Source organism: Schistosoma haematobium, chromosome ZW, assembly GCF_000699445.3.
Source record: "Schistosoma haematobium chromosome ZW, whole genome shotgun sequence".
NCBI classification, from domain to species: domain Eukaryota; kingdom Metazoa; phylum Platyhelminthes; class Trematoda; order Strigeidida; family Schistosomatidae; genus Schistosoma; species Schistosoma haematobium.
This window is the reverse complement of record NC_067195.1, coordinates 10,138,111-10,152,584: the sequence shown is the minus strand read 5'-3', so window position 1 is coordinate 10,152,584 and position 14,474 is coordinate 10,138,111. Positions and strand designations below refer to the sequence as shown.

At 36.2% G+C, this 14,474-nt stretch overlaps 1 protein-coding gene across 1 annotated transcript; it reads right to left on the bottom strand.

The window, feature by feature from the left end:
- Positions 1 to 1,224: 1,224 nt before the first annotated feature.
- YIPF2 lies at positions 1,225 to 12,829 on the bottom strand. Its single transcript, XM_051210367.1, has 8 exons — positions 12,736 to 12,829; positions 10,332 to 10,515; positions 10,209 to 10,298; positions 9,172 to 9,373; positions 7,590 to 7,834; positions 5,523 to 5,642; positions 4,186 to 4,248; positions 1,225 to 2,461 (listed from the first exon to the last, which is right to left on the bottom strand). The coding sequence occupies exons 2-8, from the start codon at positions 10,425 to 10,427 to the stop codon at positions 2,321 to 2,323; spliced, it is 957 nt and encodes a 318-aa protein (XP_051070351.1). The 5' UTR covers positions 10,428 to 10,515; positions 12,736 to 12,829; the 3' UTR covers positions 1,225 to 2,320.
- Between the last annotated feature and the right edge of the window lie 1,645 nt (positions 12,830 to 14,474).

The following is a 14,474-nucleotide window of genomic DNA, read 5'->3' as shown; positions in this document are numbered from 1 at the left end:
ATCGTCAATAGTAACGACATTCCACATAGATTTATGGAAGTTCAAGAGGAAAAACCTAATTTAGAGTTAGTCAACAAGAGGGTGAGCTAGCAGCTCAACAATAACATCGGATACGGACAAATTAATATCATAGATTGACTGAGACCAAAAAAGTCTAATATTGCATTCCAACTCAGTGACATCATGTTAGACAAGAGAACTGGAAGTAAAAGGTTTAATCCTGTGTACAGTCGCAGGTCGACACTCCTGAAGAGCACCCACTAAGATACGATAAACGTGAAACCATGTTACAATCTTAGCGATACTTAGTATGAAATTCGTTTTAACTCAAAGTGATATCTGTTCAACATGACATCAGTACTTGTTTATACTAATTCAGTGTGGTGTTTGCCCAGTGCTGTACAGTTCCAGTTGCATCCACATTTTTCCAGTTATGTATGCTATCTGTTGATTAATCATCAAATATCAGTAAAATCTGAACATGAATGATTGTATTTTGTCCAATAAGTTGCTGTCGTGTTTCTTTCCTTCAGGAGGATGAATAAAATCTTCACCAGTAATCGGTTCTCCCTTTTTTCTGCATCATACAAACCTATCCCCCGTCTTTTTATTACTATAGTTTTCAGTTTTAACAAAATCAAAGTAGTAATATTTTCAGTGGATACTGATTCGTGTTTTTTTTTCTATTAAAACTATCTGACAACTATTACTCTTAAAATAAGTTTACTACTTAAAAATCTACTGGTCAATTTCCCTTTGCTCTAATCATGTAAAATCATCCTGACTTTTCCAATTTAATAGTTAAAATATCACGGAACAATCCCAGTTAAAAAAGTCACTGGAAACCGGGAATCACTGGAAAGTTGCTTCGTCCTAGTATGAGACTCATCAGTAATGTGTATCTAAAACCCTGACAGCAGGTCTCGAGCCTAAAACCTTCCGTATTCAGTACGAACGCTTAACTTGTAGACTATTGGGCTGAAATTCAATAGCTTACATGTTTAACTTCAATCAAATTGTAATGTCGCGTAACCATCTTTTAATGTATTTGGTGGGCAACTGTCTTACACTAGACATAGTTGGACTATAGCGGTCAGGGTTTCTCACTAGAACTCTAGAGCTACTGTTCCCTCTCGAAATGCTCTCACACGGCCAAGCGTATACAGCCTCTGCCAGGGAAGTCCTACTCACTCCCTTCTCGTGGCGGGGGCGTTGTTTACGAAAATGAGAGGACGAAAAGCGAATGTTCGGCGCTTTAGCCGGATCCCAAACCAATGGTGCACATAGTCTCCAGTATCCTGAAGGAACAAATGGCGTATGGCGTGGCGCATATATATTTGGTGCCCTCTTGTACCAATATTTGTGTTCAAATAAATAAATAAAACTAAGACCGGATGATATCAACTATTCATCATTATAGTATAATGATTTGACAGCCAATTGAGTCAATAACAGGATAACAATAAGGGATATTTGCGAAGACATGTAAGCATCGAAGTTTTATAACAGTACAAGATTCGATAGTTTCAATACTTCTTATGTGTATGATTTCAATGTATATTTCACACCAATTATTCATTAGCGTTAATTGTACTAAGTAAAACACTGAAAGTTAGTAGTATATAACAAATATTACCTTTCCTGAGTAAGCACATATACATAAGGTTGTAAAATATCAATTAACTTGTACTTTTCAAATACAGACACTATTTACTTTTTATTATGAAATATTAAGACACACTTGAAAAGTAACAAAACATTTTATAAATGTAACCCAAAATGAGTGTTACTTCCTCTAATAAACAAATGTCATAATACTCGATTATTATTGTGTGGTGCATATATATTTGGTGCCCCCTTGTACCAATATTTATGTGTTCAAATAACTAAAACTAAACGATTATTATTCACATCTTTTTATACCTTGTAGTGGTAATAATAATAATAATAATAATAATAATAATAATAATAATAATAATGTTCCGAATGAATTATATAACATCCAGTCATTAAATTACTCATTTTCAACTACTCAATAGAAAATGTGACCTCAATTACTATGTAATCCGTATATTTTGAAAATAGTTAAAATAAAAATGAAACACAATGAATATCACAGTGTTATGCATGCATTTATGTATTGTGGAAATGATAGTACAATACAGAAGCAGTAATAAACAAACAGAAAGAAAGGAATCAACTGCACCTGTACAAAGGTTTATAACAGTTAATAGTAGTGTTAGTAGTAATAATAGTATTACCGTTGTTTAACAAATTTCCTACTTAAAATAGCAGTGCTCAAGCTAAAATAACAGATGAATTAATGATATACTGGCTTATTAGTAGTTAATACAGTGATATTTGACAGTTGTTTATTATTTTCCAAAACATTTTGTTGATGTATATAACCAGTATGAGATAGAGGATCTAGTACAGGTGGAGATCCATGAAAGAAGGCAATCTATAGGAGGAAAAATAAGGAATGCAAAAGCATCATTTAGTAGACGAGTGAAAATGAATAACAGAAATAAACAGTTGAAATGATTAAGGACTGAAACAATATTATGCTGTTAAGAACAAACTGAGATTACCATTAATTAAACTTCGACTAACAATCAGGTACTATTTATAAATAGTATTCTACGCAAGATACTCAACATTCGTTGGTCAAACACCATCAGCCTACTCCGGCAGAGAACAAACCAGCTTCCAAATGAAGAAAAAATTAGGGAAAGACGCTGAAGGTGGATAGGAAACAAGGCGGAAATCGTCAAACTGCATCACAAAGCAAGCCCTAACACAGAATCCCCGAGGCAAAGGGAAAGGAGGTAGACCAAACGACACTGCGCCGGAAACTGTAGGTAGACATCGAAGGAATGAGTAGCAATTAGAAACAACTGGAAAGGAGAAGTCTGGTCGGCGGCCTATGTTCCACGAGGGGTAACGGGTGTAAGTACCAATCAGGTGATAATAATGACGAAAAAACCACGACCTAAATATGTGGTTGTCAGTAGACACTTTTGTAGTTTAGTAATTCCAAGAAATGAACGAGAACACCAAAAGCGGCTTTTTCAGTTATCTAATAATAATCAATGTAGACAATGGCATAAACGTCCGTTAACTCAAGTTGCCAGACCATAACAGTAAATTGAGATGGAAATAACAAGATAAATGGAAAAATAGTCGAAATAATAAAGTAGCAATGATAATAAGTAAGAATGGATATTATAAACAAGGATTCAAGAAAACGGATGAAAATGTATGCCAAAAGGAATACCGAAAATCAAGATGTAAAGGAAAATAAAAAGTGAATAGATCGGCGTTATTATGATCCACTCTTCGACCCCAACCGCAGCTAATCCTTTGATGTGTTGGTCAGTTTCTGTATCGTGGTGACCTAATTGAGGTTTGGTGGCAGTAAGGCGTTCCTCCATAGACAACCGGAATCTGCAGTAACCTCGTCACCTCATAATGGAAAAAGAGGGTAAAAACGTCTTGACAACACCTCAGTGCCGTCACACCATTGTACAGCCAACAAAGCAACTTCATTCTCCGATTTAAGTTTTACTACTCTCCTTGGTATGATAGGACCCTAACTGAAAGTGTTACAACCAATATAGCTTGATTTAGCCATCACGATACACGAGACCGATCACCAAATACAGGTAACCGATACGGCTACAGTATCCAGACAATAAATACATTATTGGCTGAAACGCTTAATTACTGGCCAATCGACAAAACTAAAATAATTGAGTTCCATATAGAGATTTCCAAGATTCGGCACAATTAAAATCACGTTATTTATTTATTTACTTTTTTCTTATCACATTTATATACTAGGCTTTGAATAACACTCTATGACGGTTAGTAATATTACACAAACCGAATCAGATGGCGACGGATTCAAACCAATGACTAAGTGGTAAAAAGTTGAGAGATTTAATAACTAATCAATCAGCTTAGGCTTAATGTAGATTTCATAATGTGTAGTTTAAATATATATTATTGTTTAGTGTTTACGACACATTCGATAAATAGGAGTATAACAGTGTAAAAGGACCTTAGATAATAACAATGTAAACTGTGTTTTTAATGGAAATCTATCTACGAATGATTATGCGTTAAATATTTGATATTCTGAAAATTATTTTAAAAATAACGACATGAATTTTAACAACTTACCATTAGAGCTAATGAAAAACCAAAATGTACTACAATTATAATGATCATTATTGGTGTTGCAAGCTGAAAACAAAAATAGGTTGTTAGTAATTTACGGTGATGTAACCTTGAAACATGTCTAAAATAAATATTAAAAAATTGTATCGTTTTTGAATAATGAACCAACATGTTTGAACTGTCTTCCTAGCGAATTCCGATATCCCTAACCACTTCTACACGTCATCTAGAACACTGGAAAGTGCGAATTGCGAGTAAAAGCTCCAATCCAAACTTCGTCTTTGTACAGAAAAAGCGACGTTATTAATGGATTTAAACACGATTTTAGAATTAGCAGTATATTAGTAGTATAAGTAAATGTCCAGTCAAAGCGGTGGCATATGATTCTGCATTTTCTAGATGTTACTGAGAAGATTCCATTCAACGATGATTGGCTAAGACGTTCCCTACAGTTTCTGGGCCTCTAGGAACTTTGATGCGGAATATTTTTTTGGATTCCAAAAGAAATATAATATACTGATGGAAACATTTGAGTACAAGATGCTATTGTTCCTCACACAGAAATGTTTAAATCTGTATCAGTTCCATAGAGTGCAAGCCAAGAAATAGGCAACTTGTACAACGGATAATTACGCGATTCAACTTTCACTTTAGTGACTAGTTTAGATAACTAATAAATTTACTTTCTCTTATTTTGTGATTAAATCCTATGGGATGTAATCATCGACTTTGATATTTATTATAAAGATGTTGAATGATAGTTTTCTAAACACGGAGTACAAATACATATGTTGATTTAAGTTAATTATCTTTATATATTGCTAAACATCAATGTTATAATAACCAGGAATTCACATTCTGTAATAAAGATATATATACATTATGGAAGATTAGTCTAGATTTGTCATCTCATTGCAGAACAGAAACCTAGGACTTCGTATGTAAGAGAATTAAGTTGATACCAGGAAAAAGCTAAACTATCAGTTGATCGAATTCAGTTGCAAGGATTTAAATATCCCCAGTTATTGATGTTAAGGATCGATACTCATTCGTTTCTTTTGGCATGTGAATCCTGAGAGCATTGCTTCAATATTACTATCAAGTGAACAAAGCGTTGAGTGTTTGAAAGAGAGAGCACTGAATTCTGATGTGAACATCAACACAGAGGTCCAGGTACATCCATCTAGTGAGTCCCAAATATGATGAAACGTGAACCCGCGTTTCCACTGTTAGTCACTGCTATCCGGATCTGATTAAAAATATTGTCCCATAGAACTATTTAATAAGCAAAAGAAAGGTGAACAAATACAAAAGTGAACAATAAAATAAGATACATTCACCTTTGGATATTCTTTGCGTATACTAGGCATTAAAGCAAATACTAGGAATGCCCCAGAAATTCCTATTCCAACTAAGAACAATAACCATTGTAGTATATCAATCTGAATTGTCCATAAAATCTATGAATTGTTGGGGAAAATACAACACAAATAATAATAATGATAATAATAATAGTTCAATTGGAATAACAATATTTTCATGTGCAAAAGATCAAGTCTTCATTTTTGGGATGAAAATATAACTTACGTTGGACCTCACTATCACGCATTACAGTTAATGTGAATCAGTAAAGCGATATTTCACTCTGTGATCCAGTACCTGAAAGTTGAACATTTGGACCAATGAACAACAGGTCTACTTTCAAACAAACGACCCTAATCAGGGTATGGTCAGAGTCTTAGGGTATGCTCCAAAAAAGAGACAATGTATAAGTGAAACCAATGGTAACACGATCTATGTTTACTGTAATACGAACGACCACGTCAAAAAACAACCCGATGTGAGCTATTATTTAGCGTTCGTGAACAACCATAACAAAAGGCCTTCGTTATTAACTTGGCAATACTACTACCTAATTATTCACCTCGTCAAAATCACTTCCTACATACTCTACTTTAGAATAGTCTACTCTCATCAGCCTGCAACCAAGTGGTTTTCTTACATCTAGTTAGGTTGAACAAGAGAAGGAAGGCCCTATAGTAGCGGAATCGAGTTACAGATTAACCAACATGATTATTATTTGTAATTAAATTTAAGTGTAACCGGATTAGACATCGGTTGTTATTTCATATTTGAGGAGAAATATACCCAACAATGAAACCAAGATTACTTGAACTAATACCACCACTTTCAGTTGAGTTTTCTACAAGTTTAATATTAAACACTCAGTTTGATTACACAATCACGTTCTAAGTAGCTTATTATGACTATCTGGGACAAACATAGTTCATTATAATGTGATAACCAGATCACAGTTTCAGAAGAGACGCACACATTGGTACTAAGTGAAACTGTTTAGTATTTGTAATGCAGAATCATAGCTGTTTATCCAAAAGAAATAGGTTGATTTAGAAACAAATAGTATATGCTGAATTGTTAGATGCACTTTGTAATCTGATACAAAATAGTGCACCAAAAATATTAAACCACATAGTTCAGTAATCATATTAGGAAACCCATAAACATAACTAAACTAATACCAGTAACTAGACAATATATCAGAAGATCAAATAGAAGACAGATAGCAATACAGTAGTGAATCAATTTAAGGAACATAAGCATAATAATATCAAGACACAATCTGACAAGCCATTACCCATATTTTGAGCTTTTACACATGATAAACAGAATTATTACTATGAGTTGATAGAGAAGATAGGAACTACAGGCTTCGGATATCCTGTCGTGTAAACGATCTTATAGTGGGGAACAATATTAATCTATTTCCAACTACGAATTTCTGACTACACAAATTAATGACTTCCTGTGCAAACTGTTGTAACTCACAGTTTGAGCAACTAAATATATCGAGGTACGACGTCTTTAATATGGACAGGGATCAAACGTGATTAGATGTCAGATGACTACAGCATGAAGATAAGTTGAAGATGACGAATGCATCTAAGTAATAAGGGAGAAGACAGAACTGTGAATGACAGCTCTCATCTTTCAAGGAAAAAATGGAATACATGGGTACCACAGTATAAACAGTATTTTACAAGGTAGAACAATCAATAACAAACGATGTCAGTTACAGGGTACTGTCATGTAATATGTTGAGGTAAAAAGACCACAGTATTTGTTGTTGTGTCTTATACACCCCAACATAAGCATTTAATTGATTATAAATTATGACTTAACTATCACACGATAAATGTATCCCTACACTGAAATGTTTACGGCTATTATTATGAAAAATGTAAACAAGGGTACTCAAAGTGAGTAAACATTAAGGAACATGCATTACAGCTAGACAGACAACAAAAACATCCACAAGATAACCTAAATTATCAATAAACAAGTCATTTACAATTACTAAAACCACTAATGTAACCAGCATAACTCACTGCAACAGGAACGAAAACTGCTAATGAATAACCATAGGTCGACAGAACATCGAAGAATTTATTTGCATTTTTCGCATTGTGAAATGATGATGAATCAGTGTCGGAACGTTCCAATAGGTCAGTGAGATCGCTTTCAGCATCGTTTGACTGGGGTTTCTTGTTTTTACGATGAATGTGCATAACTGCATGCAACAGCAGTGGTGTTAGCCACCAATACACATAAATGATAGTTGATGTCAGCGTAACTACGAAATTAAAAAGTGGATAATTAATACTCAGTAAAATGAAAAAGGGTGAGTGACTAACTAGTCTTTTGATTAGCTATAAATGCAAACGTTAGTAGTCGATGTGGACACCATATTATAGATACTAGTTTTGAAACCGAAGATCTATCTCGTGACACCACTATAACAACTGATAGAGGAAGATGCAGGGATTGAGAACTGGTGGTCTTTAGGTTAAAATACTTGTCCCTGAACCAGTATATTTTGTGCCCAAACCCGCTTCACCTGATTTGATTGTAGTATTACAGATCCTACCTCTACCACTACGGTATTCGAATCGACAATTGTATCTCTGTGCTGATGTGGTATAGCAACTCGTACTGATGTACGTACGTACGAAGTTCTACGCTGCCGCTGACTGACTGACTGTGGATCAAAGTTGAGTGAATAAACGTGCACTTGATGTATGCATTCATCAAACAAATGATTGCGAGTCCACTTTAATTAAGAATAGCGGGTAAAAGCTTAAAAATAGTAAACCTGAAAATCGTGAAGTAGTAATCCATCAAATAGAAAACTTTACGTATTCATTACCTATAAGAACAATATACGCAAACATGCTGTAAATCTACTGACCATTCTAGAAGAATTGAGAAACGTAACATGTAAAGGGGTAGTATGTAGTCTTTTAAATGACGCTAGGGAATAATTATTAAAGAAAAACTATCACTATTAAATCATTTGACTTTGAGACATTACTGCAGGGTTAATGGAACTTTACACAAGTAAACATGAAGCTTAAGAACGGCTTATAATAAACTGGTTGAAATTATGAAATCATTATGCTAACTAATTTCAATTGTCAGTATGGGGGTTGTGGAGATTGTTAAGTTTTTGGTTGAGATCATGACTTGATGTTAGACCACCGTTGGAAACCTGGAAGTACTGGACGGCCGTTTCGTCATAGTATGGGACTCCTCAGCAGTGCTTTATTACAATACTTTCAGGTACTGAACAAAATGCCTCCTGAAAAAACTTCTTTTTTTCAAAGTGAACTTACAACCTAAAACATGCAATACTATTACGACCCTGAGTAAATCCTACTCACTTAAACTAATCGAATTAAATTCTTTGTGATAATGTGAATATATGTTGATGAAATTTGAACTTTTTCTTATCAGACAGATTGGTAGGATCTACTTTTAAAAAGACTGGTTTCCTGAGCGTTTGGTAGCTCTTTTAAGAAACTACATAAACAAAAATCATGGGTAATAAATGATCAACTGTTTGCTACTTAAATGAATCATAAATGTTGAAAATTTCAAATTGAATGCAACAGTGCGTAAAATGAAACACACCTTTCTGAAAATCATAATGCCATGAAGATACCTCACGACGTGACTGCAAATAGTTGGATATATTCCCCCCGATGGCAGCAGCTAACATCAACGTAGTTGAAATCCAAAATGGACCATAGAGATCAGCTCGAGGTTTTAGAGAATGTTGAATGAAATTTATACGCGGATTAGGTATGAATGCAGAGGCAAGACGATGCAGAACCTACATAATGATGTAAATGACTATGATAAAGGTTTTAGCAACAAAATTTTACTCGTACGCAGCGTTAAAATAAGGATAGAAATGATTACTTCCACTCTCAAGCAATGACTTAATAGCTTGCCTGAACACAAGGTGTTATAGGAAATGTATTACACTTCTCAGCGTTATGTGGGCAAGCGAAAAATATGGACAAAAGCAATCGGGACATGACACATTCTTATAACATTTTCTCGCCAAATGCGTGATTCCTGAATGAACATTTAAACAGACTGATAATGACCACTGGGCTATATTGTGGTTCATAGATCATATCACATCTCACAGCTAACACTTAATAAGCTTGAGTCAACATGCTAATTACCAGGTTATAGATAAAAGTTTTCCGCAGAAATAACTTTATGTAGTGTTTTGATAACTCATCCTATATATCATTGCTCAATATATTTTAAATAATGAACGCACAGCTGTCCAATGTACTAGTCGCCGGCTATATATCGGTTTAAGAAATCGCTTTACGCACATTCATTTTACAGGATGTGATACCACAATGTGTTAGTGAACAAAATGGTTTGTATACTTAAAGCGCTCTAGTAACCGAGGCTAGTAAATTTAGTACACATTCAAATTATCCTAAGTGTACAAATACATTTCAAACTATCATAAATGATCTTTAGCACTTTTTATTTATGAACTCCGTCTCAGACTTTACTGGTACTGAGACTAAAAAGCCCATTTAAACACGAAAACTGATTTAGAAGCTGTTATCAATCACAATACCTCACATGAATAAGTAAGCAAGATCACAAAAGTTTTTTGTATACGCAGTAGTACTTACCTGACTTGTATCAACATCGAAGTACTGTTGGTAGAACTTAAAGCTGAAAGGACCCAGGCTTGATTCCGTTTTTGGACTTTCAATGTTAGTCTAAAGTAAACTGGTGTAAAACTGGCTTCTTACATTATGCTCTAAAGTCCCTTGAAGTTCTTGGTCCACTTGATCTTCAAAACTCCCAGAAAGTGGTATCCGAACATAATCTCCGTTAGACATCGACATGCCAAAGTATAAAATGACCAAAATAACGGATTGTAGAAATGGAATTGTTTCTGTGTAGCCTGTCAGATGATAACTGCTAATTTATTATCTATAAAAGAAATAGTTTTTAGTAATCTACTGACCGACTGACTACATACTTGTACTGTAAAATATTAAACGTATTAGGATGTTGTCAAGATCTATTACTGGTTAGTCAAACAATCGGCATTAGTATAGAAAACTTGAAGTCATTTTTTGTCCTTATTTGGTAAATAAGATCAACCTATTTGATTAGTCCTCTTAGAACCTAGAAAGCCGATGTTCCTAGCTTCCCATGGTATATAGTGATTTTAGAGGTAAATTGTTCAGTTTTCACGAGATCCAAGTCGATCTCCGTTCAACATAATGACGGTGAAACGAGGAAAATCAAAAATATGCTGGTGGTTGGAGTAAAGTCGATTGTGGAAAGGTATAGAATCGCAAAAACTCAACTCGTAGCCCTTGTAGGATTACTCCTGGTCCGAAGCCCAGGTCGATGGGAAAGGGGTCAGCAACCCCATCCCGTAGAATACAACCTTGCTAAAAAAGGTAACCAAAAAAAAATTTAAACCATTCAAGCTCTGCCATGTGGGTTTAGGGATCTTAATTTAGAAGTATGTGTCGCAGTGAAAGCTGGGATTCTTTATAAGTAAAGGGGTCGATGCGTTTTCTAACAACCAGAGCAACAATAAATATAGGGACATGAAATGCGCGGACAGTATGGGAGACCAGGAGGACCAATCAAATGGCTACGGAAATGAGGATACAACTGGGCAGTGATAGGGATAAGTGGAACCCATCGGACCCAAGCTAGATAGAAAAGATTATATTCAGGAGATGCTATCGTGCTATGGTCATGAAGAAAATGCTTAGCGCATGAAGGAAGTTTCTCTAACGCCGTCCAAAGAAGCACGTAAAGCATTTATAGGATGGGAATCTCATGGATCCAGGATCACCAAATCATCCTTCAAAACAGAGAAGGAAGGGATCACAATAGATGTTATCCAGAGCTATACACCCATCACTGATAGCAATGAAGACGATAAAGGTTAGTTAGGTGAGGCTGCAGTCGACAGTAGAGAAGTGACTAGGGAAGAACAAGAACATCCTGATGGGAGGCCTAAACGCTAAAGTCGGAATGAACAACACCGGATTTGAAGATATGATGGGATGATATGGACTGAGAAAGAGGAACGAGAACGGAGAAATTCGCAAATTCATGTGCATTCGAAAAAATGTTTGTAGGTGACACTATATTCCCCTACAAACTCTGATAGATGCATTCAAAATGAAGATTATTGTCAGATAAGGCTGCTTACTCTCTTCCTTTCTCTTTCTTCTAAGGGTCGACTGGATTATGGAGACCACCACATATTAGGGGAAGCACCGAATACAATGGATAGCTTGGACGCAGCAAGGGGATTCGGGCTTCGCAGATGGACTAGCTCATTTATCCCATACACAGCAACAAACACAGGAGAAGTAAGACAGTGTATCAGGAGCCTCTGAAGCAGTATGTTTTAGCATACACAAGGGATAAACTAAGATCCTTAAATATAACACGGAGAACAACACAGTCACGCTTGATGTAGAAACTCCGGAAGACGTCGAATCTTTCACGTACCTAGATATCATCATCGATGAACAAGGAAGACCCGATGCAAACGTAAAGGTGAGGATTGGCAAAGCAAGGGCCGCATTCCTACAATTAAAGAACATATGGAGCTCGAAGCAATTGTCAACCAATATCAAAGTCAGAGTCTTCAATACGAAATTCAAGACAGTTCTACTGTGAGGAGCTAGAACTTGAAGAACTACCACGACCATCATCAAAAATGTACAGGCACTTATAAACAATTTTCTGAGCATGATACTCAGTGTCCGTTGGCCAGATACCGTCAGCAACAATCTACTATGGGACAGAACAGACCAGCTTCCAGATGGAGAGGAAACTAGGGGATAACGCTGAAGGTGAGTATGATATACATTGCAGAAACCATCAAGCTACATCCCAACGTCGGGAACTGGAAGTAGACATCAAAACAATGAATAGTGACTGGAAACAACTATGGAAGATTTAACAAGACACAGATCGATGAGGGATCCTGGTGAGAGACCTACGTTTCTTTACAAGGAGTAATAGATGTAAATAATTAATAGAATAACAATATATATTGTTAGTTTTGCGAACTTTTTCAAACCTATATATAGGTTTGTTCATTGACGTGTGTAAATGACCCAGAAGACCAAAATAGACTACCCTTGTTGAACACATGTTTTAAAAAACTACCTGTTTGCTACTAATATAGCATTCCTACAAAATGATGACGAACTCGAAAATTTTGGTAACCCCGCGCCACAAGGCTGGCTTCACAAGTTCAATTGCCCAATAATTACCCATTTAGCCTTACATATAAAAAGTAATAGGTTTTTCCGTTTTATGCATTTGTTCATTTTTTAGCTCTTTCACTGGATGAACTGATAACACGTTCAGGTGGGGTGGAATGCCAATATGAGATCCTCTCCCATTCTACGAAACTAAGCTCAGATTAAGTAATCACCTTATTCGCTCATCATATGAAAAATATGACGGTTTTAAAAGCCTGTTATATATTCTCTCATCATTCTTGAGAGCGTCTATCTTTATATGACGGAAGCAAGATACATGAATCCACTATTCGAAATTGTCCAACATAGGTAGGATGTAATATTCGAAACATTTCTTCATAAATGCATCTAAAGCTCCAAAAAGCGACCATAACTTTTCAGATATTTTTTCAGCCACTATGACGCAGCTTGCGATCGATTTCAAGTGACATCTCACAATTAAAGTGAAATAATTTTTTTGAACTTGTGGCATTGTATCTTGTAGTGACTCACGTTTATCACGAGAACACGACTGGTTTAATAAAAACAATTATTATTATAACCAACTGTACCAGTGTTTGTTTTAATGTGCTTTTGTTTAACTGTGCTAATTATAGCCATTTTGTGCTTCCATTACCTTCCATCATTGTTCCGCGGTTTTTGGTACTGTTCGCACGTACTCCTGTCTTCTGCTTCCACTTGTACCATTCCTTGGCACGATCTCGGTATTCGTTCAATACCACGAGATCGCCAACGAAATAAATCTGGTTACGTTCGATCCTCGCCTTCTGATTTGTCTGGCACGTGTTTCTGGGTAGCGGTGTTCACAGTTAATCTCAACTCGACGCCACGCTACAATTGGTGAGCCCAAAGTTTGGAACACGCCTCAACCTCGGGTCAAATCTTCCAAAGAAGCCAATTCGGTGAGTCTGTGATTTATCTATCCACGTCTGTCGTATATTTTCATATTTTTTTAATATTTAATATACACGACATGACGGATAACGATAAGAATAGTATTAATATAATAGACTCACATGTACGTGTACCGAATCCTTGTTACTTTTTATTCGCGTGACGATGAATTCCACGCTTTATTCGAGAAAATTTCCCCTATTAACTATTCTCCTCGCTGACCCGGCTGCTTGGTACGGAATGCATACGCATACGCATTAACGTCTACCACCCAGCGCCAAATGGTTAAGTAAACGGTTTCACTGCCAACTTAATATGCTCTACGAGCACACGAAAACGGCAACTGGCACGAAACCTTACCGCTCGTTCTTTTAGGGATCAGAACGAGCTTAAAGGCAGATATCCAATGTTCCGCCCTTGAACTTGTATACGGCACGACATTGCGTCTGCCCGGAGAATTCTTCACACCACGGAGCAGACCTAATTTCGCTAAATCAGACTACGTCCAACGACTGTCTGCATTTATTCGAACGCTGCCTCCGGTGTCAACTCGAATACAACATCGACAGGTCGCTCTCCCTCGAGAGTTATCTACCTGTTCACATGTTTTCATACGAGTAGATTCGGTACGCAAACCTTTGCAACAACCTTACGAAGGCCCTTTTCGCGTGATCGCTCGTCACGAAAAGACCTTCAAGGTTGATCGATATGGACGCGTCGAGATCGTCAGCGTTGATCGTCTCAAAC